A 24,971-nucleotide genomic window follows, 5' to 3' on the forward strand; every position below is an offset into this window, starting at 1 on the left:
AATTACAATTTTGACAGCTTGTACTCAGTCTATTATTATCACAGATTTGTAAATGACCACAATTCTCTGAATCACTGGATTCTAATTGAGGGGTAAACAAGGAATACATGAAGCATGGACATACTGTATAAGCTAGATCAAATATATACACTCCTGGAAATAAGGCATATGGGAGAGTCCTACACATGGTAGAGCATAAGGTGGCCATACACACGCAGATTTATCTGCAGATCTGTCTGGTTGGAACAAAAACCTGGTTATGGATGAGAGCAAATGACAGTTGACCATTTGCTTGGAAATGCTGGAAAACTGACAAACTGTCACTCATCCATAACCAGGTGTTTGTTCCAACCAGCCAGATCTGAAGATAAATCTTACTAGTGTATGGGCACCTTTACACTCTAGTTTGAAGAGGGCACAGCTGAAACTAGAGGAGCGAGTCTGGCAGTTAATCACTGAGGATGGAGGCACGCTGCAGCAGATGTACTATAATAAGCCTGGTGAAGGTAGAAAGCAGAAGGTGATAACGCACCAGCCAATCAGCTGTTTAAAAAATGACTGTTGGGAGTTGATTGGCTTGGTGCCTTATGACCTTTCACTTTATCTCTTTACCAGGCTTAATACATCTGCACCAATGTACCTTGATTTCTAGTAAATTGATGTTTAGAGTTCCAACTCTGTGGTAATCCCAGCCTACATATGTGTCCTTATTCTTTGCTGCAGGCTTACCAAACGGCCCCTCTTGGCACACCAAGTTGTGTGAGAACCTTCTAGTGCTTTTTTTTTTTTTTATATATATACATCTTGGTCACACTATAATGTGACTAAAAAGCACCAAGAAACTGCTGATTGATTTGATATGTGACATATATGTGAGTGCGATGGTATAAGCTAAAATAATTGAGAAAATTTTAATTTCTTGCGCAATTTACTGTACAGAACTGAAAATACAATGATGCCCAAAGCAGCAGCAAGTAAAAGTCCAAACTCCACATATAGAGCGATTATCGCGTCTGACGTAGAGATGTCTAGTCCAAGGAAGTTAACAATATCCGCTTCTGTGTGACTGGTGCTGTCTGTAGTGGCTGTTCTGGCTGTAGCGGTTGTTATGGCTGTAGCGGTTGTTATGGCTGTAGCGGTTGTTATGGCTGTAGCGGTTGTTATGGCTGTAGCGGTTGTCATGGCTGTAGTGGTTGTTGTGTCTGTAGGAAAGAGGATTCTGTGTAAATGGTTCTTAACCTACATGTGACATGAGTTACGATGATAGGTGTTGCAGTTCAGCGTATACTCAAAAGAACATTAAGCACAAATACAGTTTGCAGTAATACGTGTTTTGTTACATTCAGAAAAAAAACATAGTAAACCTATTATCTTAGATTCTAATAGTAGTTTACTGTCAGACAGGTTGTAGCTTATGCCTGTAGCGGGGAGACATCTGGGTAAAAATCTGAAATATTAGAGCTACCAGAAAAAAATGTCTTGTATTATAATTGCTGGTATTGCTCAGTATGCCAGTTTCCTTACAAGGGAAAACTGAAAACGAATGTAAGTTGGGGGTCAGGAATAATGTTAAAAATGTTATTCTCTTACAAAAATAAGTTTTATGCGGATTCCTTTTTCAGAGAAGCCAATCATTCAGCAAATGTTTTACTCATTGGGAGTGCTGCAACCAGATTCTTACAGATTGTACAGTATATCCCTTATTGAAGATAATCAGGGCAGCATAGGGACCTCTGCATCCAGAAGCTGTCTGCTGAAGAGGCATTACCTAGTTTCAATAATAATACTAGATTCTCTTAAAATGCTGCCCATCACTTTTCATTGGATCAGTTGATTCTAGAGTGTTTTAAAGTTTGCAGTGTGGGTTAGCGGCAAAACCTTACCCTACACTTGAAGGCCTTTAAAAAGGGCCAAAAAGTCATAGCCATGTTCATGGTTTCCCAAAGTCACTGATACGTGTGACTGAAGTCCTCTTGTAAAGGTATTTATGAATTGGAAAATGTAATTCTATATAGTTCTAAAGTCTATCCAAAAGCCTTGCAAGTAACAACTGACATAACTTCTGGATAAATGCCTATGCAGTCTCAACTGGAGGAATTCTGGTAGGTTCTGGAATGGATAAACAAAATAGCTTTTTTTTTTTTTTTTATATCATGCCTCCCTCTATTATACAGTAAACTTCCTTACCTTCAGTTTCTGGCTGCAGACAGGGGTGAGAGGTATTTTTCGGATCCGGGAATCCGTTGCACTGAATGAGCTTCCGGTAATACTTTGTAGACTCTTTAGGAATACGAGACAGATTTGGATCTGTGTAATTGGTGTAGTACAAACCGAACCGCTCGGCATACCCTGTCGCCCACTCAAAATTATCCATTAGGCACCAAGCTGTATAACCGCGGATATCCACCCCGTCGTACTTGACAGCTGTGTAAAAGTAACCGGAGAGAATTCTATTTATCTGAAAGAATTTTTTTTTTTTATAAATACTGTTCATTGTCAAGTACAGAAATGTGCATTACAGTATATTAAACTGTCCCTAAGTTGCACTACTGCATATATATATATATATAATTTCTAGCAAAGTCCTGCAGAGTGTCCGCTTTATAGTGACAAAGCTACCCTCTTCCTACCTGTGATTGCTGTGACACAGCTATTCATTCTGCATCTAGCAGTACCTACTCCTGAAAAATATTTATCCTAGATGGCCCACTCCCATGCAGTACTCATTGCAGGCCTCCTATGACCCACCTTTATCTTTGTCACAAGGTTTTACCTGTTGTAAATGACATTTTTTACCTTTCAACGCCTCGTTAACATAATGCTTATAGTAATGTTCTCTCCATATGTCGTTCAGATTGGTCCCCCGTTCAGATATACCATTCTCGGTAATATAAATAGGGGGGTTGTTGTACTCTTCCTTTATCCAGTTTAGTATTCTCCTGAAACCAAAAGGCGTCACCTTCAGCCAAAGGGAGCCAGAGCCGAGCCAACTGCGGTCAGTCAAGGTTCCCACACCCCTGTATGGAGTCATTCATGCTATTAATATCCACACAGTACAAATACAGTATATTAACATTGTAATTTATATTTAGGTTAAAAAAAATAGTCCTTCAAAGCACATTTATTCCCTACTCAGTAGAGGCTGAAATTCCCATATCAATGAGGAAATGTACAACCAGTATTCAGGAGGGTTTCCAACTTGAAGCGTTGCTAAGCTACAGTCTCATGACTATTCATGCAGCCATCAAAATGGCTGCCTTCATGGGGTGAAGGCAACTTGGAGCATTGCTAAGCTACAGTCTCATGACTATTCATGCAGCCATCAAAATGGCTGCCTTCATGGGGTGAAGGCAACAGGTGGATGTTAAGTCAGCGCTTTTCCAAACCCTACATTTTCTCTCAAAATAAACATTTAACCCTTTAGACCACTAAATAAATTGGTAGATAATGATGGTAACTTTTTATAATGACAGGAGCACTGAAGATTTTATATATAAAATACCTGTATTGATAATGTTGCAAAATCTTAGCACGGTCACAAATTGTATCAGAATGTAGGAAACCAATTGATCAAAAGTTGTAGGTCATAGTAAGGGGACCATTTATCATTGCATAAGATAGCATATTGTATGGAGAGATGTGTTACATGGGGAGAAGGCTAGGTTCCCCACTGTTCCAGAACTACCAGTCTCTGCTGCCAAATTGTGTGCTATGCAGTGAATGAGTGGTGAGAGAGCTGGTGGATGGAGGAAGATATAGAGTAAGACATGTCTGCTATTGAACATAAGCTATCCAAAGGGGAATATATACATACAATATCCTGGTGGTCAAAAAGCCTTTGTCAGAGAATCTTGATATACCTTAACCCTGTTTTTCCTACCATCCTAACACACACACACACACACATCCCCCAAGCCTCACCCTATCCCTAGACAACAAGATGTGGATCTCCACAGCGCTACCTCCATAAGTGTTTCTTGATTCCTTATGTAAATATGGATCAAGACTCCAACAACATGGACAAGGAAAAAATATAACAATACAATTTAAGATTAGTGAAGGTCCATCAGGTGTTTTAAAGGATTATTCAACTCTGGAATGACCCCCTATCCACTGGTGTGCTACCATCTACACTACCTGGACTTTATCTCTTCCATTCCGGGTGGGAGAGGGATTTCCTTGTACAGTGGGAGGGTGAACGTCCTGTTATTAAGGAATAAAATTGTGACTTTTGGATGACACATATTGTCCTGTCGCTTTGGATTGAAAATAAAAGATACCTTTGGATGAAAATAGGGCACTGCCCTCTGGTGAGTTTCCATTTTCTACATTACTTATAAAGAAACCGTTATGGGAACATCTCCTAGCTAGACTAGGTGAGTCACTTCGAGATTTGGAAGAAGTTGAGATCTAGTTGATGGACCTTCACTAATCTTAAATTGTATTGTTATATATATTTTTTCCTTGTCCATGTTGTTGGAGTCTTGATCCATATTTACATAAGGAATCAAGAAACACTTCTGGAGGTAGCGCTGTGGAGATCCACATCTTGTTGTCTTGTGGTAATTCTTTTTTGGGTTTGGTATCCCAATTCTGTGGCATTTCCAGCAGCAATCTCTGTTTGTGAGCGCGAGTAACTTGTGTAATTTTTTGTACCAACTCACCCTATCCCTCCCCGCTAGTGCCTAACCCTAGCCTCCATAACATACCACCTAAACATAACCCCCTCACTGCAGCCTCAAACCCCCCCCCCCCTCACACACACACAGCCTAACCTTGAGTTCCTGCAATTTGTCTAAACTTAACCCTATCCGTAGCTTGACTCTAACCTACCCGGACATACTTACTGTACGTTCGGGATGTCTGTATTCCGGCATTGACATACAGATAACTTTCGACATTCTGGTGCCGTGTTCTGACCGCCGTCGGAATGCAGGCATTGGTATACTAAACACCAGCATCCTGACCGCATCCCATCTAGGGGACCCTATTATACTTGGACATTGCAGGCTATCTCTTGTAGAAAGTTCAGTGAGACATGCTGTGAATTATTGAAGAGATGGAACCTCAACTTATGAGTAAAACAGCAGTTGTTCTGTTGTGGATAAACGTGTTCAAACAAAGCAGCCAGAACTTGTGTGCGCAGTACAACAACCTGGAAGTGTGGGGTGATGTGCGTTTCACTTGGGCTTATTAGCAATTTCTTTGTACGTACATACAGAGCCGGCCCTAGCCTAAATGATGCCCTAGGCAAGATTTTGGCTGGTGCCCCCTAGCACCGCCACTAGTTCCGCCTCTGACCCTGCTCCCCTTTCCCAGCACCATCAACCCTCATCATAGCAGTCATAATTTTGGTGCTCCTACCCGCAATATTTTAAATAGAAACAGTGCACACATTCGGTGCGCAGCCCAAACAGGGGTGTGTTCTTGCTGGGAAGGGGCATGGCCACCCAATAGTACCCCCAATTCAAATTATGCCACTCAGTAGTGCCACTTTATTCACATTATATCATGCGATGGTGTCCCTTATTCACGTTACATCACATAGTAGTACCACTTTACCTTATATACATTACTCCTCACATTATTCACATTATAACCTTAGAAAAAAATCCTGAGAAAATATTGTATTTTAAGCACCTCCATGGCCACACTGCAACCCAGCACAAAGCAGTGTGTGCTGGGCAGAGGAGAAGAGCTGCAGCTGCTGCTGTCACTTAAGGGGAGGGGGCCCGGGGCCCCCACTGGGCCCTTCCATCAGACTTTGGCCTGAGTAATTTGTACCCCCAACCCCTTTACCACACAGTAATGCCCCTTACACATGACACATATTATTAATGTCCTTATAACCATAATGCCCCTTACACATTATGCCAACCTTTATTAATGCCCTTCATACACATAATGACACACATAATGCCCCTTACACATATGTTGCACATTAATAATACCCTTCATACACATAATGACACACACAATGCCCATTACACATATGTTGCACATTATTAATGCCCTTATACACATGACACACATAATGCCTGTTACACATATGTCGCACATTATTAATGCATTTATACATGACACACATAATGCCCCTTACACATATGCCGAACACTATGGCACAACCAACCCACCTACAGACAGCACTCGCACAGCCGCTAACACTGTGACCTCTGCCTCTGCTTGGATACAGATGTTTCCTCATATATCTTGACTCAATAAGCCATGCAGCTCCTGGCCAGTTCTGCTAACGTTGGGTGCATTTTTTGCTGAAAATTCCTCTTATTTGCATTGTTATGTGACCAGAACACACAAGGAGCTTTCGATGATTAAAATGATATGCAGCATGCCTATATTCTGTGTGCAACTGTGGCTGTACCTGCATACAGAATGCTATGTTACAGTGATTTCCATGATTACACTATTTCATATGCAGACAGGGGCGGATCCAGGATAAAATGACAGGGGGGCACCATGATAAAAAAGGGTTTGGGTGGGGGAGGGGCGGTGTTAGTGGTGCCAGTGTACATGCTAAGAGAGCGGCAGGAGAGGGTGGGAATGGAATAAAAAATAGGCCCTGGCATTTAAAGTACACAGGCCCACCATGGCGACAAAAGTGAAGGATGTAGTTGTGCGCGCGCCAAAGGCGCGCTCCGGAAAAGGATGTGTGGCCACTCAACAGGGGGCGTGTCAACACCATATACAACTTCTACACATTATGCAACAAAATACTAGACCCCATTATACTTGCCCCTTACACATGACTTGCCCCTTACACATGATGCCACATGGATTGAGACAAAATTCAAATAATGCCACATGGATTGTGTCAAAATTCACATAATGCCACATGGATTGAGCCAAAATTTACATAATAACACACACGGATTCAGCCAAAATTCACATAATGCCAAATGGATTGTGTCAAAATTCACATAATGCCACATGGATTGGGAAAAAATTCACATAATGCAACACGGATTGAGCCAAAATTCCCATAATGCCACATGGATTGAGCCAAAATTCACAAAATGCCACACGGATTGAGACAAAATTCACATAATGCCACATGGATTAAGCCAGAATTCACATAATGCCACAGATTAAGCCAAAATTCACAATACACTTCATAAACAGGGACATTGTCCACCAAAGGCTCGCATAAAACATTTACACCATAATGTCCATTACACGTTAAGTTACAAGCCATTATGTCCATTATGTGTTATGCCAAACACCATAATGCCTATTAAAAATTATGCTACATAAGTGCTGCTTCTCTACATGCTCATTGCCAAGGGGGAATACATGCTCGTGGTAAATGGGGGACAGCCGCCGCCAGGCAGAAGTGATAGTGTGAGGGGGAGAGAAAACCACCCCTCCCCCCTTTAACCAGTTATCTCATTTAACCGGCTATATCTTTGGAACCAACTGACCCATTTACATTAGACAAGTATTATATTGAAGAACTTTTGAGTGGGCTTTGAATGATTTTGGTCCAGTGAAACTGGAACGTTTGGTTCCAGACTAATCTGTCCTCAAAGAACATGAACAACATGAAATTACATTTCAAAAATAAAAAAATCGGTTTACAGGCAATATCTCTGGAAACGATTGACCGATTTGGACCAGCCTGGTATCATATTGAAGGCCCAGCGATTTGGAATTGAATGAAATCAACCACAAGCTTCTGTGATGCCAGGGTGGGAACTGGCAGCCGTTGGAATCGGGTGGGGGGCGGAATTGACGGGTCCCATATATCCTATGGGGAAAAAGCGTTACAGGTTTGCCATACAATATCTCCGGTTCCCGGGGGGCTAGAGACACAGGGCTGGGCTCGTTGGAAAGCCCTGGTCCTCAGCTACAAAATAAATTACAGGGGGGGCACGTGCCCGGGTGCCCCCCCCCCTGAATCCGCACACACAGAACATAGGCCTGCTGCATATCATTTTAATCAGCAGAAGCTGCTGATGCCCCTAGGCATTCCAAATGCCCTAGGCAATTGCCTAGTTTGCCCATGCCTAAGGCCGGCTCTGCGTACATATACCAGTTTTATATAAGACCTACCGTGTTGCCGTGTTGATATTTTTAATTCATGGTTTATGCTTTGTATCAACGTACTGTTAACTGCATGTTTTTAGCACAATCTTTCACAATATTCCAGCTCCATTGAATCTATTAAGGTTTTCTCCTTAAAGAATGTCACTAATTATACTTCATCGTACAGTACTTTGATATCTTAGTAGGAAAGACCTTCCAGTATCTGAGGCAGCATCCCCTGTTCAACCCAAATGAACAAATATGGAGTGCAGTGCACCTCAATTCAGGATCATCATTTTCAAACTACCTTTACATTTATTGGGAGAAAATTAGAATAAATATTGTTTACCTTTAACTTACTACTACATAGTTAGCTAGATAAACTTCCCTTTGGCAGATGTATTAAGCCTTAAAAAGAGATAAACTTGTGGGTGAAACAGTGATATCCAGCCAAACAGCTACTTCCTGTCATGGTATAGGCTGTGTTTGAAAACGGTAGTTAGGAGCTGACTGGACGTTTGTCTGTCTGTCTGTCTTCGCATTTACCTCTTTTTAAGGCTTAATACATCTACTCCATTGTGTGGAAACCTCTTACCTGTCTGCATCAAATGATTGCATTAATGTAGGGAATTCAAGGGGAGATACCAAGACGGTCGTATAATGATTAAATCCAAAATAGTCGTAAGTCCCCTTAATGCGTTTCTTCTCTTCTTCTGTGAATTCAGGAAGCCTGTTGATGATTAAAATATCATTGCTGCCATATTACACATTTCATTTTAGTGAATACTTCTTGAAAGCACATTGTGATGTCATTAATTATGACTTGTAAATATATAAGCTCTGAACATTGTCCTATTCATGGTGTGATTAGGGCCTTATTCAAGTTCACTCTTTCTGACAAAATTCTTCTTAGATGGACAAAAAACATGTGCACTGCAGGGGGGCAGATGTAAAATGTGCAGACAGAATTAGATTTGGGTGAGTTATTTTTTTTCTGTGCAGGGTAAATACTGGCTGCTTTATTTTTACACTGCAATATAGATTTCACTTTGAAGTAAAACCCCGCCCAAATCTAAATCTCTCTGCACAAGTAACATCTGCCTCACCTGCAGTGCACATGGTTTTGTCCATCTAAGAAGGAATTTGTCAGAAAGAGTTGACTAGAATTACCCCCTATATTCCATTATTGATAATAGTAGGTTTAGTGTCAGTCAGTAATGAATGGCACTACTGCACTATAGTGACCCATACAAATGAATGGGAGGCCGCTGATTTGCCTCCCATTTATTTGAATGGAGTTTTACTTCCTGCAGCCTGGCTCCCGATTGTGAGTATGGCTAGATAGAAGTCCGTATGTGCTTCATGGCTGCTTCCAGGTACTGTAAGTACACCTGGGGGTATATTTACTCTTAAGTGCGGGTTTACAAATGTGAAGATGTTACCCATAACAACCCGATTATAGCTTTCATATTAGAGCTTTTATCTTCTAAAAATCAGGTTGCTATAGGAAACCTCTGTATTTCTATAAATCCTCCTTTAGTATATATAATCCCTAGTGATAAGAGTGTGCACAGTCAAATGGTATTTTGTGTCTCTATATTTAAAACGGCTGAGGTATATAACCTCTACGTCAAGCATGTCCAAACTCTGCCCCCCCCCAGCTGTTCAATGTTGTGAAGGTCTCTAGTGTAAAAATCATTAAAAACACTGGTTCCCATTAGACTCCGAACTCCAGGATAGCCAATGGAAATCAAAAGTGGATCCACATCTGAACTAGTGTTCATTCTAGAATCCTGCACCTTTTTAAATCCTGAGCAGTTCCTCTTTTCTGAATGGGTTGTTGCTCTCTGCTGTGGTGCTTCTAGCACAGTGTGGTCTGTATTTCAGCATTGATATGCAAACCATATCTGTGCTAAAAGTGACACCCCAGGCAGGAAAGAGGAACTGCATGGGTTTTGAAAAATGCAGGATTCTATAATTAACCCTCTCTGAACTGTTCCCTTACATGTATCCCCCAGATTGCTGCTCATTATATCTCATGTTACATAAATGCTGCCAGTAAAAATGGTTGGTACCTAATGGGGATCATCAAAAATATCATACAAAACTAACAAGAACATATCAAGTGAATAGGATCTCTGCTTATATATAAGACATTTTAAATTAAACAGCAGAAAGTACATTAAAGAAGCACAGTGTATAAGAATGGGTGAAATAATTGTTTTTACCGAGATTTTGGCAGTGACTGAGCAAGACTTTTCTCCAGCACTCTTGATTTCATGATCTCATTGTAGTCGCCATTTTTAAAAATGGGGTTTGCAAACCACCCACCATAAAACTAAACAGCAAAGAGAAGTGTTAGAGTTACTTAGGATGCTGATGCCACTTAAAGACAAACCATTCGTTTTTTTCTTTGTATTATGCTTCCATAAGATGTTTAATTTGTGTCCATGACACTCCGAAACACTGCCATCTGTTGGCAGCGAGTGAAACTACATCTACTAGCTTTCAAACCATTTGCTTCGACCGGGCTTACTAGTTACAGAACATTCTTCAGACATTGGCCCTTATTCAGATTTGATCGCAGTACAAATTTGTTCACAAAATGGGCAAAACCATCTGCAGGATGGGCAAATGTAGCATGCAGAGAATTTTGGGTGGGGCGTGTTGAAACTGAAATCTAAATTGCAGTATAAAAATACTGCAGCCATTATTTACCCTGCACAGAAACAAAATAACACACAAATCTAACTCTCTCTGACCCAACTGCAGTACACATGGTTTTGCCCATTTTGAGAACAAATTTGTACTGCGATCAGATCTGAATAAGGGCCTATGTGTGTATGTTATATATAGGATATAACACATATGTTAGGAGGACTTTATACTGCACTTCTATTGCACTGTTTATTCAATAATGAGATAACGAGATGAATGTAATGTGCTTATCTAAAGTTTATAACCATGGACTGTATAAAGTCCTTGTGCAAAGTCCCAATTTTATAGACTGGAATCTTCTCCTGGCTCCTAAAGAAGGAATCTTCCTTGTAAAAATTACCAAAAGATGGAAGTTCTTAAAAATGCAACTTGTACTCTATGGGTTGTGCAATGAGACCCTCATACCAAAAAACTCCAGAAAGAAAGACGTTATGTAAAACATTTAATCATAACATGATGTTCTATAGCAGGCATGTCCAACGTTGACCCTCCAGATGTTGTGAAACTACACATCCCAGCATGCTTTGCAATAGTTTTAGCATTCTCCTAATAGCAAAACTGTGGCAAAGCATGCTGGGATGTGTAGTTTCACAACATCTGGAGGGCCAACATTGGACATGCCTGGTCTATAGCATTGAAATAAGTGCATTCATAACACTTTTTACACGGTGCACTTTTTGTCCTCACTTGGGGGTCAATCTTCCTTATATGTGTTTATAGGTGCGATTAAGTGAAGCGCTATTTACATGAACAGCGGCTTTGCTGCCCTAATTTACATCAATTTTATATGATTTTACTGATTTGGCATGTGCATTTTCCTCATCACATTGTAACGTTTAAATACATCAAATGTCACCAAATATTTGGCAATATATTTTTCCCTTTCCCCTTTAAAAGACTTTGGGCGAGATGTACTAAGCTTCAAAAGTGATAAAATGGAGAGTGATAAGCAGCCAGCCAATCAGCTTCTACCTGCCATGTCACAGACTGTGTTTGAAAAATGTCAGACAGGAGCTGATTGGTTGGTTGTTTATCACTCTCTATTTTATCACTTTTGAAGCTTAGTACATCTCGCCCTTTGGGTGGCTATCTGGATCATACCATCATTAATCTTCTTGCTGCATCAACGTCTTCCTGCTTGTACGGATTTCTTGGCTCCGCCCAATCAGAATTAATAGTGATGGAAATTAGGCCTTTTTGTTTTTCCCTGTATGTACTGTTGTAGAGGTGCCAGGCCTCCGCATGTGCCTTTATGAGATTATGTCCAGCTTCATACGGAGCACGTCCAGCCCTGCCAGCAATCCCTTAATGGAGTTAAACAAAATATCAGATGTTAAGCAAGGTCTGTATAATCTGTTTGGGACATATGCTTCTAGACAACAGTGGTACGCAATTCGGAAAGCAATATGTGCAATATAAAGACAGGTGAGGCAGATCATCTAAAAAGAAAAGAGCTTGCATTCAATAGATGGAGTTGAATATTCTGAAAGGAGATCAGAAAGGAAAATGATAGCTTGATTTCAGTGATTAAAGTTACAGTTGCATTCCTGCTATAAATCATAAAACAAAAGTCTGGTGTGTTAAACATAGACCAGGCTCCTCAGGGTTGCCGCCTGAGACTGGATGCACCCTCTTGATCATCAGACCAGCAATACCTCTTTGATGTTCCCTGCCGTGTCCTTTCTTCACCTCACTTCTTCTACTGTCCTATTGTACCAATATTATCCGTCGTCTCAGTCCATCAGTCTGCTCTCACCTGGCTCACCTCTTTAATCTTTCCCTATCCTCTGGGATCTTCCCTTCCTCCTTCAAACACGCTCTTGTCTCCCCAATTCTCAAAAAAACAAATCTGGACCCCAACTCTCCATCCAACTACAGGCCCATCTCCCTCCTCCCTTTTGCCTCCAAACTCCTAGAACGTCTGACCTATAATCGTCTCCTAAACCACCTTACTGCTAACTCCATTCTAGACCCCCTCCAATCCGGGTTCCACCCTTTACATTCCACTGAAACTGCCCTGACCAAAGTCACTAACGATCTACTATCGGCTAAATCCAAAGGCCTCTTCTCTATCCTCATCCAGCTTGATCTATCGGCTGCCTTTGACACTGTTGACCACCCTCTCCTGCTCAACACCCTCCGCTCCTTTGGCATCACTGGCACGGTCTTCTCCTGGTTCACCTCATACCTCTCCGATCGCTCCTTCTCCGTCTCCACTCCGAGCTCCTCCTCTCCTACTACCCCCCAGCCAGTCGGTGTTCCCCAAGGGTCAGTCCTTGGCCCTCTCCTCTTCTCCCTCTACACCACCTCTCTGGGCACCCTCATCAGCTCCTATGGTTTTCATTACCACCTTTATGCTGATGATACCCTAATCTATCTCTCCTCCCCCGACTTATCCCCATCACTTCTGTCCAAGGTCTCCGAATGCCTCACGGCCATCTCAGCCTGGATGACCCAACGCTTCCTGAAACTAAACATGGCTAAAACTGAACTTCTAATCTTCCATCCCCCGAACATCCCCTCTTCTCCCACTATCTCCATCAGCATTGGTGAAACCGAGATCACGTCCACCGACCAAACGCGCTGCCTCGGTGTCATCATTGACTCCTCCCTCTCTTTCACCCCCCACATTCGTGCTCTCTCACAGTCTTGCCGCTTTCACCTACGCAACATCTCACGCATCAGACCATTCCTCTCCACTGACGCGACCAAAATTCTCATTCACTCTCTTGTCATCTCCCGCCTTGACTACTGCAACATCCTTCTCTCTGGGCTACCTCTCACCCGCCTCGCACCTCTCCAATCCATTCTTAACGCTGCTGCTAGGCTCATCTTCCTCTCCCGCCGCTCTACCTCCGCCTCCCCCCTCTGTTTATCTCTTCACTGGCTCCCCATTCCTTTCCGAGTTCTCTTTAAACTCCTCTCCACCACCTACAAGGCTCTCTCCTCCTCCACAGCTCCCTACCTCTCTTCACTGATCTCTATCCACACTCCCTCCCGTCCTCTTCGCTCCATCGCTGACCGCCGACTGACCTCTCACCTAATCACCTCCTCCCACTCCCGTGTCCAAGATTTCTCTCGCGCTGCCCCCCTGCACTGGAACAACCTCCCGCAACCCATCAGGCTATCTGATTCCCTTACCTCCTTCAAGCGCTCCCTCAAAACCCACTTTTTTCGACTAGCCTATCCCTCCTCCTAACCTCTTTTGATCCTCCTATCCTGCCTCCGTTCCCCTCCGTTCCTACTTATCCTATTGTATTTCGTTCGTCCACCCACCTATTTTTAGTATGTTAACTCTTATGAGCAGGGCCCTCCTTCCTCACGTACTCACCCTACCTCATTACCTCACCTGTGCTCCTGTCCTGTTCTTCCCTTCCTCTACTTCATCTTCGGTCTCCTTGACAATTTTGACACCTACTTCTGAACTAATGCTGATTTTAGTTCTACCAGCTATACCCCTATTTATACTGTATCTTTCTACACACCCTGTACGTTACCTTGTAATTTTTTTTTTTTTTTGTCTGCTATGTACGGCGCTGCGGACACTTTGTGGCGCCTTATAAATAAACGTACTACTACTACTACCACTTCTTGTGGTTATTAGGGCTGTTGCTATAGGCTGGAGCACAGTTTGGGTTTACTTCTGAGTTGCGGTAATGCAAAAAGAGCAAGTAACTGTGCACATGGGCAGTCTATGTTGGCATGCCAGGGTAGCAATTACATTTATTTTTCTGCATGCAGGGTAAATACTGCCTTCTATTGGGAATGTAGGCCGTAAATGCTAGATCACTTTAGTTGTACACTGTCATTAATTTACATTTCAGTTTGGACACGCCTCACCCACAGTTACTTGTTATTTGTCGTTTCACTTCTACCTAAGACTCAGGCCCTTTATTTCCTTCTGAGGCTTCCATTATCTCCTGCTCCCTTGCTGGATGGTAAGCATATAAGGCCTTATTCTGGTTCACTCTTAAGGTGTGTACACACAGGGGCGATTTTGTCTTATATCGCGGGAAATATGGTCGCTGATATATATCGCCGAGTGTGCACGCCGAGTGTGCACTCCCGTTTTCTTAGGGTTACCACCTAGTCCCTTTAATTCCGGACACATATTAATTACACAGGTTCTGTGGCTGGCTGACTTCAAGACTCCACTTCACCTGATTTTAAACTTCCACAGAACCTGTGTAATTAACATGTGTCCGGAATTAAAGGGACTAGGTGGTAACCCTACGTTTTCTCCCCCGTAGTGATCGCTGGTCGCAGGAACATGCTCCTGCGACCAGCTGATGTCCACTGCTGGGCTCCCCCGGCAGTTTCTTTTTCGTCAGCGACCACCTCTGGTCGCTGATGCAAATGAAACACTGAGCGATATATCGACAAAACCGTGGGCACTGCAGGTGGGGCAGATGTAACATGTGCAGAGAGAATTGGCACCAAGCATCTGCACATGTGCAAATTATAAACATCGCTCCCCCATGTGAATGTGCGGGGAGGTGATGAAATCAGAATCACCTCCTAAGAGCTAAGAAATAACTGAGTTATTCTCATCAAATAAAAATACAATTGTTTGACATTTCCCTGATACATTGGGTCCTATTCTGACCTGATTACTACATTTTTTCTGATCGCTGCCCATTTGCAAGGTGATAAACAGGAAGTTCTCTGTTTCATGGGAGTGTCAGGGAAAATGCAGGCGTGCCCAGGCTTTTGGAGGGAGGGTGTGTGACGTTAGCTCCGGCCTCAATCAGGCTGATTCCATTGCAGCTGCTGAGTAAGTCCTGGGCATTGACTGCACACACTGGGAAAATAATTAAATGGTAAGGGGCTTGCGAATGGATTTGTAGGCGAATCCCAAATCCATCTATTCTTCCCAAGCCTCGCTAAGCCATTCACAAGCTTGCACGTGGCAGGATTTCACACTGGCAGGGTGGCGTATGCCTGATTGCTGGGCTTTGAAATTTAGCAGCCGTATGATCAGGCCATTGTGTCTGAAACCCCAGATCCCAGGTAAATATGTAGGTTAATACTGTATCTGTTTATTTTGACAAATAAAATGCAACAAAACCATTAGTAGTAGAATACACAAAACAAATTAAATTGTAACCAAACATACAGTATGTATAATTCTTTTAGGAAAGGAAATAATGTAATATCTGTCATTGCACATCCTAGGGTGTAGCTAGATATACATTCTACATGTAATTCTCATTTTATACATCCAGTGAAAAAGAATCCCAGACTTTGATCTCACCTGGAGCTGCTGTACCATATCCGTACCCCACATTGGCGATGATATACGGCTCGTTCAGTGTGATCCAGAACTTCACTTTATCTCCCAGTCTCTGGAAGAGCAGTTCTGCATAGTCCTTATACCTGGCCACTATAGTCTCATTCTCCCACCCTCCGACGTCTTGTAGAGCTTGTGGTAGATCCCAATGATAAATAGTTACCTACATAACAGAAACATGTATATATTCATCAATAAAATGGCTGAATAATAAATTAATCTCTTTCATTTCCTTACAGGGCTAGGGGTACTTCTTTACTTTCACGGCGCCACTAGATAGGACAGATAGGATACTAGATAGGATACGATTTTGTATGCGATTTGACATAAGATATCGCATAAGATATAGGATAAGATTTACTATCCATTTCATTACCCCACTATCCACTAGGGCGTGGAGTTGATTTTATATAGCGTGGCGAGCGCAGCGAGGGGACACGGAATGTATTTTATGGAATTGCATGCAAATGGCATGCAATATTGGGGACTTGCTTTGAAACAACATCCGTGTCCGCTCGCCACGCTTCGGGCTCGGTGGCTCGCAGCGCTCGCCACGCTATATGAAATCAACTCCATGCCCTAGTGGATAGTGGGGTAATGAAATGGATAGTAAATCTTATCCTATATCTTATGCGATATCTTATGTCAAATCGCATACAAAATCGTATCCTATCTAGTATCCTATCTAGTGGCGCCGTGAAAGTAAAGAAGTACCGGGCTAGGCTTACCAGTAAACACTCCATGTACTGGTGCTTTTTCACATTGGGTGTACATAGAGGCCTTAAAAGCAATATGTTGCCATGCATACATAAATATGTAGTAAGCCCGCACCAACACTCTTTGGTTATCTCATATCTCTGCCTCATTTGACACTCTTATCATTAGACTTTAATCAAAACTCTCACATTACCCTGTTATAAAACTTTAGTCAAGATTCTAATATTATCTCTCAACATAATCTTAGGCCCTTATACTGGTTCACTTGCATAGGCAAATTTCTTCTCAAATGGACAAAACCATGTGCACTGAAGGGGGGGGGGCAGATGTAACATGTGCAGAGAGAGTTAGATTTAGGTGGGGTTTTACTTCAAAGTGAGATCTATATTGCAGTGTAAAAATAAAGCAGCCAGTATTTACCCTGCACAGAAACAAAATAACTCACCCAAATCTAATTCTCTCTGCACAAGTTACATCTGCCCCACCTGCAGAGCACATGGTTTTGTCCATTTGAGAAGGAATATGCCTTTGTGAGTGAACCAGAATAAGGGCCTTATGTCACAGATAAGGGAGTCATCTGTATTTGCTGAGAAGCATAGCAATATTCTGTTTTGGGAGCAGTAATGCTTTTCCATCCCCCTGTTGGACTCCTTGAACGACCAAACTGGGCCTTTCGTCTAATGATCAGAAGAGCAGAGAGGCTGCTGGTCTGGCAGATGGAGAACCATTGCCAGGATTACCATCACAGCCAGGCCCCATAGTTGTTCCATTCCCTGCAATGGCCACACTAGTACTGTCCCTGGTTCTATACCATAAACTTTGTTCTGTTCAGTCCTGATGTGGGCTTGCTATAGATGTGCTAGGCGATAGCGCTAGGTAACAGGGGATGCAAAGCATCATGAGAACCTGTTATCACCATTGATCCTCATGATAGGGTGATGTGAGACACTCCGCAGTAAGCAGTGTTCTATAGAGCTTGCCGCAGATTTTAGTTATTATAATTACTTGCACATCATTACTTGCGCGAGTGTTTGAGTGGCTCAACAGATATAGTGACGGTCGTGAGGATGTCGAATGTAAATGTAAAATAAGAATGGGTACTCTTTACCTAGAACGGCGCCCATCGCGACCATCGAATGCACTAAAAAACGGGTGCGATGCGATGCCCGCGATGGCCGCGATTTCCCATAGGGATCAATGTTAAAAGTGAGATTGGACGCGATTTTAGTGTTCAATGCCTCAATGCCCGCGATTTTTACATAGGAAACAATGTTAAATGGGCCACAGAGCCCAAATAGTCACCGTGAAGTCTGAAATGGCCCCCACAATTGTTAATGCCACCCCACGATCAACGTCAACCCGAAGCGTGGCGAGCGCAGCGAGCCCACGAGGGGCGGCGGTACGCGTCCTCCGACCTTTTCATACCCCCACTATCCACGTTGGCGTGGAGTTGAGAATAGAATAGTGTGGCGAGCCACCGAGCCCGAAGCGTGGCGAGCGCAGCGACCCCCTCGAGGGGACGCGGATACCTTCACAGATATACGCGTCCCATCGCGGGCTTCCCAGGTGTCCATGGTGACGCAGACACCTGTGAAGCCCGCGAAGGGACGCGTTTACCTGTGAAGGTATCCGCGTCCCCTCGTGGGGCTCGCTGCGCTCGCCACGCTTCGGGCTCGGTGGCTCGCTGCGCTCGCCACACTATTCTATTCTCAACTCCACGCCAACGTGGATAGTGGGGGTATGAAAAGGTCGGAGGACGCGTACCGCTGCGCTCGCCACGCTTCGGGTTGACGTTGATCGTGGGGTGGCGTTAACAATTGTGGGGGCCATTTCACAGTTCAAGGGCACTATTAGGGCTCTGTGGCCCATTTAACATTGTTTTCTATGGCCAAATCGCGGGCATTGAGGCATTTAACAGTAAAATCGCGTCCAATCACAGTTTTAACATTGATCCCTATGGGAAAATCGCGGGCATCGCGTCGCACCCGTTTTTTATGTGCCTGCGATTTTTTACCCCCGACGCCCGCGATGCCAATCGCGGGCGCCGTTCTAGGTAAAGAGTACCTAAGAATGCACTGGTGTGTGGAAGTAAAAGGGAAGTGCATAGAAGGAGAACAAAGTTAAAATGTACTTAATATAATTAAAGGTAAATTATAGCATCAGTCTCGTTATTTAGTAGCCACACCTCATAGTTATGTGGCTGAAAAGTTTGTACTGAATTCCAATCTGTGGACTCCGAATCATTGGTCACTTTTGTAGGCATTTCCATTTTATCTTACCATGATGTGCCTCTTCTCAGTTCCTCCTAAAATAAACTAATGATCTGCTAATAATTACAAGCTTGTGTGTCATCTGACACAGCCGCTAGTGATCATTTAGTAGATCATCTGTCTTCTACTGTATTTATTGTTTAATAAGTCTTGTACTTTTCTTTTCTGTAGGTGTATTTTCATATTTGTAATGTTGCTACAACTGTATTAACAAGGCCATTGCTACCGTTAGTTGAACCTTAGTGGTTGCCTATGACGATGGGCTACATTAAAGACCTAGGCCCTAATTCAGTGGGGTTTTATTTTTAAATTGTTACAATGCATACGTCACACAGTGGCACTTATTCAGATCTGATCGCAGGGCAAATTTGTTCTCAAAATGGACAAAACCATGTGCACTGCAGGTGGGGCAGATGTAACATGCACAGAGAGAGCTATATTTGGGTGGGGTGTGTTGAAACTGAAATCTAAATTGCAGTGTAAAAATAATGCAGCCAGTATTTACCCTGCACAGAAACAATATAACTCACCCAAATCTAACTCTCTCTATATGTTACATCTTGCCCCACTGTGGTAAGTTTTGATGGTGTGACTAGGGGTTGAGTCTATGCACATTCAGCCAAACAGATATACACAATAAAAGGCGTATGTAGTGGCATCTGCGTAAACTCAGAATCAGGCCATTAATGAGTAACATACGTCACTCATATGGAATCTTGATTGTCATCACCACCTCCCCACACTGAGCACCAAGAAGTAAGAAATTGTAACCTCACCTTGAAGTAGAAGTGCTGCCATAGGTTTATGATGGGCTGCCAACACTGCTTCTGCTGGTTCTGATGCTATAACCAGCAGCTTATTATACTTAATGAGGATTAGCTGGTGAGGGGTATACTGAGTAAATCATGGTATGCTAGAAAACAGCACCAAGCTCAATTATTTTAAACAATAATTCCCAGTATAATAGTATGCGGATGTGGTCAGGATTCCAATGGGCAGAATGTTGACAGATCCTGATGGTAAATTTTGAGGGTTAAAATACTCATGTGATCCATCGGGATTTTGACTGTTGGGATGCTGCTGTCGATATTCAGGAGTTTGATACCGACTTATATAATACGATGAATAATCACAAATGGCCTTCTTGATATAATGCAGGGAAATGTATTTATTACTGATATACTGTAGTAAGACCAAGTCATGTGTAAGTGGCATTGTATTTTGTGTTTGTAAATTGCAATTGTACAAAAGTATTAATGTATTAATTAGAAATGAGCATTTAGTCCAAACTTTGAAAAACAGAAGCATACTCAGGGTTTACTGCTCGCTGCCAGGGCATTCATGCTCCACGGCAGCGCCAGTATTCCTGATATCCTGGCACTTTTGGGTAACACTGTATGTGTCATGCTTCCCGGACAGACCCTAGAGGTCCAGTAGGACCTCTAGTATCTGTCTCCTTCTAGGCATCGATCATTTTTGAAGGTACATTTTCAGCAGATACTGTATGCATGCGCATGGCCAGACTGCATAGAATCTGCAGCGTATTTTGGCAGACATCCCTTAACAACCAATTGGAACAAGATACTGCATTATCAAATGCAGGCATAGGATCCAAGGAGCCAGCAGTGATCTGCTGAGAACCAAGACATAGCACCCATACACAATGCGTACACCTATGAAGCGGGCCCACAGAGCTTTAGAACAGCAGAAAGACTTTTGTGAAGAAATTACCAGATTGATAATAGCAATTTTGGATGGAAAGTAGCAAAATCAAGGAGTGGAAGGAAAGAGAGAAGGAGGTGGAGGGCAGCTGAGGGATTTGAAGGCAGCAAAGTATAGGCAGTGGTAGCTGATTGGGAACAGATTAGAGATTTAAAATAACATTGATAACAGAAAAGGCAAACTATAAGAGGACAGCAGGATTTTTAAGTCTGAGAGTGAGCAGGATTTTTGCCAAGGCTGTTGTGTAGTAAATTAACTTTTAGAGGTAGTGGGTTAGCCTAGAGTGTTTATTTCCTTAATACAGTTATATAAATAACAGATATTATTATGTCTGCAAACAGACCTGGCAACCAATGACAGTAATAACTTCATACCTGAGGTGTGATATTGGCAGCTAGGAGAGCATCAATAAGTCGAATGTAATAATTGAGTCCGGGCTCATTCACAAAGTTCAGCGTTCCATCTGGGAGAACCCGAGGCCAGGAGATGGAGAATCGGTAGTGTGAGACTTTGAGGTCTTTTAGCAGTGCAACGTCCTCATCGACCCGATTGTAGCTGTCACAGGCCACATCGCCGTTCTCATCATTTGAGACTTTAAATGGTGTATGTGTAAATTTGTCCCAGATACTCAGGCCTTTTCCATCTGCTCTCCAGGCGCCTTCAATCTGAGAGTCAGATAGGGAAGAGGTTTGTGTTAGCAGACTCGGGAGGTTGCACTGATATCTGTAAAGCTTCCATCATTAGTCTACTGACCACTACCTAATGAATGCAGTAAGTATACTATAGTATATAGTAGATGCATCCTCTGTACTCTCATACTGACATGTTTCTCCACCAGGTAACTAATACAGCAACCACCGCCCTTATGTCACGTCTCTGTGCTTACTATATTGTGATTTATTGTGAGCTCCTGATATGTTCTTACAAGTATTCATTGCTTTGTGGGACGCTTTGCATACAAAAAGGAAGAACACCTAAAATTACATTTTTAAAAATAATTTTCTATAGTCTGATATATTCTAAAATAGAGAACACCATGATTTGCAGCATATATTACTGTACACATATGCTGCGCTAGTCAGATGTACTGTACTTGCATGCTTTTTAAAAAGCAATTTAGGAAGATTGTAAAGGTGGTGCCTAGAAGCACAGATGGGCACTGCTATATGTGAGGTGCTTCATAAAATGACTTACATCCAAATGTAGATGATCCCCAAAGCAGTTAGTAAGAGATACTATACTTGTTGAAGAGAATACACTGATATGTGTCAGGGCTTGCTTATGTATTGTGGTTTACAAGTAGTTCCATATAAATGGCTATGAGAATCCTTATTGAAAATGTAGCCATAGAGATCTTTATTAAGCTCGGTGAAATGATAAAGTGGCTTGTATTTTGGCCATCACAGCTTACTGAGTGCTTGAGGCGCCCCCTGTCCGAACGCCCGCCGCCGCCGATTCCCCTTGGTCAGAATGCGAGGGGATGTGTAACGAAAACACATCCCCTCGCATGCTTCCAGGGCTGCCACCAATAATTGTGGGGCCCGGGACTGACCAGATAGACAGCCCCCCCCCCCCAAAAAAAAAAAATCAAGCACACACACATATATATATATATATATATATATATATATAGATATATAAAAAGTACTCAGCTGCTGGCTCGTGAGGCGCGACGGACAGCTCCTGTCGTCCTCTGTGTCGCGCGGCGTGACATGGGCGATGGGGGTGGGAGGTCGGCTCTCGACTCCCGGCTTCCTAGATTTTGCAGACAGCACAGCTTGTCAATCAAAGTTGGAGCGACCGCGCTCCGGCCATGGTACTCGTCTCTGTCGCGGGTGGGCTGCAGACTAATCGCGACCTGCCGCCGCCACTGTTGAATGCGGCTCAGGTGTGCTAAGTGCAGGGGGTGCTGGCGGATCCACAGGGAGAGCTTCCCGGGCCCTTACCCACTGTCAGAGTGGTGGGGTCCAGGACAATTGTCCCCATAGCACCCCCCTGTCGGCAGCCCTGCATGCCTCCACTAGCAGAAGAAAGCATTCAATGGTTGGCGACCATCAAATTAATTCTCCAGATAAAAACTGACTTTTATTTGTGAGTGCTATGACATAGATGGGGCGGGTAGCTGACATCCTGTGATGTCAGCCGCCCGCCCGCGTACCCATGGGGACACCCATAAAACGCTGAGTGTTCCCATGGTCCACCGCCATCATCGCCCCCCTTCCTCCTCCGGCCCTCCCTCCCTACCCACAACAAACGGCCTGGCAACCGTGTAACTCGCAAAAGTAATTAGTTGCCTGGGTCTGCATATGCCCAAATACGCTCATGCGCAGACCCCATCACTATCAGAACGGGGCCAAATGGTGCTGAATTGGCCCCTTTATCACGGCTAGTCAGCTCCTAACAGTCAAGTTTTACCAGCTACATTATCACTTCATAGGCACTTAATAAATCGGCCCCATTTTCCCTTATGACCAAAGCAGGGAAATGATAATTTCAATTGTTGGTATATATCTGTGATTTATTTTTTATTTTCTCCCCCACAAATGTAACTGCTGCATAATAAGGGTCAGGTGAAATTATGGAGATTGCTAGACTCTTCAGGGAGAAAGGGAGATTGCTGCTAATTCAGGGAATCTCCTGCAGAATGGCAACTATGCAATCGGGGCTATCACGGGCAATCGGTGTATGTTGTCAAAGCATGACTGCAGGATAGATGATTGATGTTTATGCATCCACTATCTAAGCAATGTATACAGTTATGCTTGTCACACACACACAAATGATAACATTGATCAACGCTGTAACCTATGAGAACAATAGTATGGGCCAGATGTATCAAACTTCAAAAGTGATAAAATGGAGAGTGATAACATCCAGCCAATTAGCTCCTACCTACTATGTCACAGGCTGGGTTTGAAAAATAAAAGGTAGGAGCTGATTGGCTGGCTGTTTATCACGCTCCATTATTCTGGTTTTTATAAACATAAATGTTCTCTGCAGGTTACAGGACTACTTTGTGAACAATTTTGCATAAGGAAAGTTTTATATTTTATATCCTGCTCTCAAGATGTATAACCTGATAGGCTGCAGAGGCAACGCTCCATGCAAAATCACTGCGGAACTCTCCATATAAAAACTCATCCTCCTTCTGTAGCGGGATACCATTGTTGCGTATAACTTCAGCATAATAAATAGCAGATCGTTTGGCTGTTCTTGGACGGTTAGGATTCATAAAATCCACGTGGTGCAACCCAAATCGCACACTGTATCCTGAGTTCCATTCAAAATTGTCCATGAGACCCCATGCAGTATAGCCTTTAAGATTTACATTGTCAAGGCTGTAAGCTGAACGAAGAAAAGAAGCAAACCAAAATTAGATATTACACTGCGAGGGGGCAATTCAATTGTTTTATAGCATCTGATCTCCTGTCTAAAGTGATGGGAGATAGGGGGAGAGGGCGGAATTCGATCAAAGATCTAGGTATGATGTGGAAAGTGCCAGTTTGGTGCCCAAACGCATCACTTTTCGCACATACTCTGCCCACCAGTATTGGGGGCTGTAAGCTAAAATGTATCTCTCTGCAGCTAATTGTGCTTAACAATTGAATTGCTTTGTTGGGCACCATACAGTGGTGGCCAAAGGGGAAAACAAATTGATTCCCCTAAAAGTCAAATATTAAAACTGAATGAAAGACAATAATAAACAATGCTTTCAGTATCTTCAAAATATTTTGTTATTTATTTCTCATTTCTGTGTATTATATTATACATTGATGTTTAGACTTATTTAATCAGCCTACGGGATACAGTTAAAATCCCGGCGGTCGGATCCCGGCGTTTAGAATCCTGACGCCGGAATCCCAACCGCCGAAATCCCGACACATTCTCCCTCCAGGGGTGTCCATGACACCCCTGGAGGGAGAATAAATTAGTGTGCCGAGCGTAGCGAGGCACCGGGCCCGCTGCATGGCGAGCGCAGCGAGCCCGCAAAGGGGGGGGGGGGGGCGATCCACGTCCCCCCCCTTGTCGGCATTTCGGCTGTCGGGATTCCGGCGTTGGGATTCTGAACGCCGGGATCCCGACCGCCGGGATTCAGTACTGAATCCCAGCCTACTGTATGTTGATTCCCACTGCATATCATACAAACATACTATTGTATACAATGTCATTAGACCTATTGCTTAGGAATTTACGTGGTTTATATTCTAAACAAC

At 43.1% G+C, this 24,971-nt stretch overlaps 1 protein-coding gene across 1 annotated transcript in view; it reads right to left on the bottom strand.

Annotated features, from left to right (window-relative positions):
* Nucleotides 1–873: 873 nt before the first annotated feature.
* LCT (lactase) overlaps nt 874–24,971 on the bottom strand; it is a 70,914-nt gene continuing 46,816 nt past the window's right edge. The window contains exons 9-17 of the mRNA XM_083153834.1: nt 23,834–24,102; nt 21,132–21,422; nt 16,013–16,211; nt 11,860–12,062; nt 10,269–10,378; nt 8,636–8,770; nt 2,797–3,017; nt 2,188–2,424; nt 874–1,202 (exon numbers count right to left, since the gene is read on the bottom strand). Coding sequence (XP_083009960.1) covers nt 892–1,202; nt 2,188–2,424; nt 2,797–3,017; nt 8,636–8,770; nt 10,269–10,378; nt 11,860–12,062; nt 16,013–16,211; nt 21,132–21,422; nt 23,834–24,102 — 1,976 coding nt within the window. The 3' untranslated portion in view covers nt 874–891. The remainder of the gene's footprint in view (nt 1,203–2,187; nt 2,425–2,796; nt 3,018–8,635; nt 8,771–10,268; nt 10,379–11,859; nt 12,063–16,012; nt 16,212–21,131; nt 21,423–23,833; nt 24,103–24,971) is intronic.

Source organism: Crinia signifera, chromosome 7 (assembly GCF_055691185.1).
Source record: "Crinia signifera chromosome 7, ASM5569118v1, whole genome shotgun sequence".
In the NCBI taxonomy this organism is placed as follows: Eukaryota; Metazoa; Chordata; class Amphibia; order Anura; family Myobatrachidae; genus Crinia; species Crinia signifera.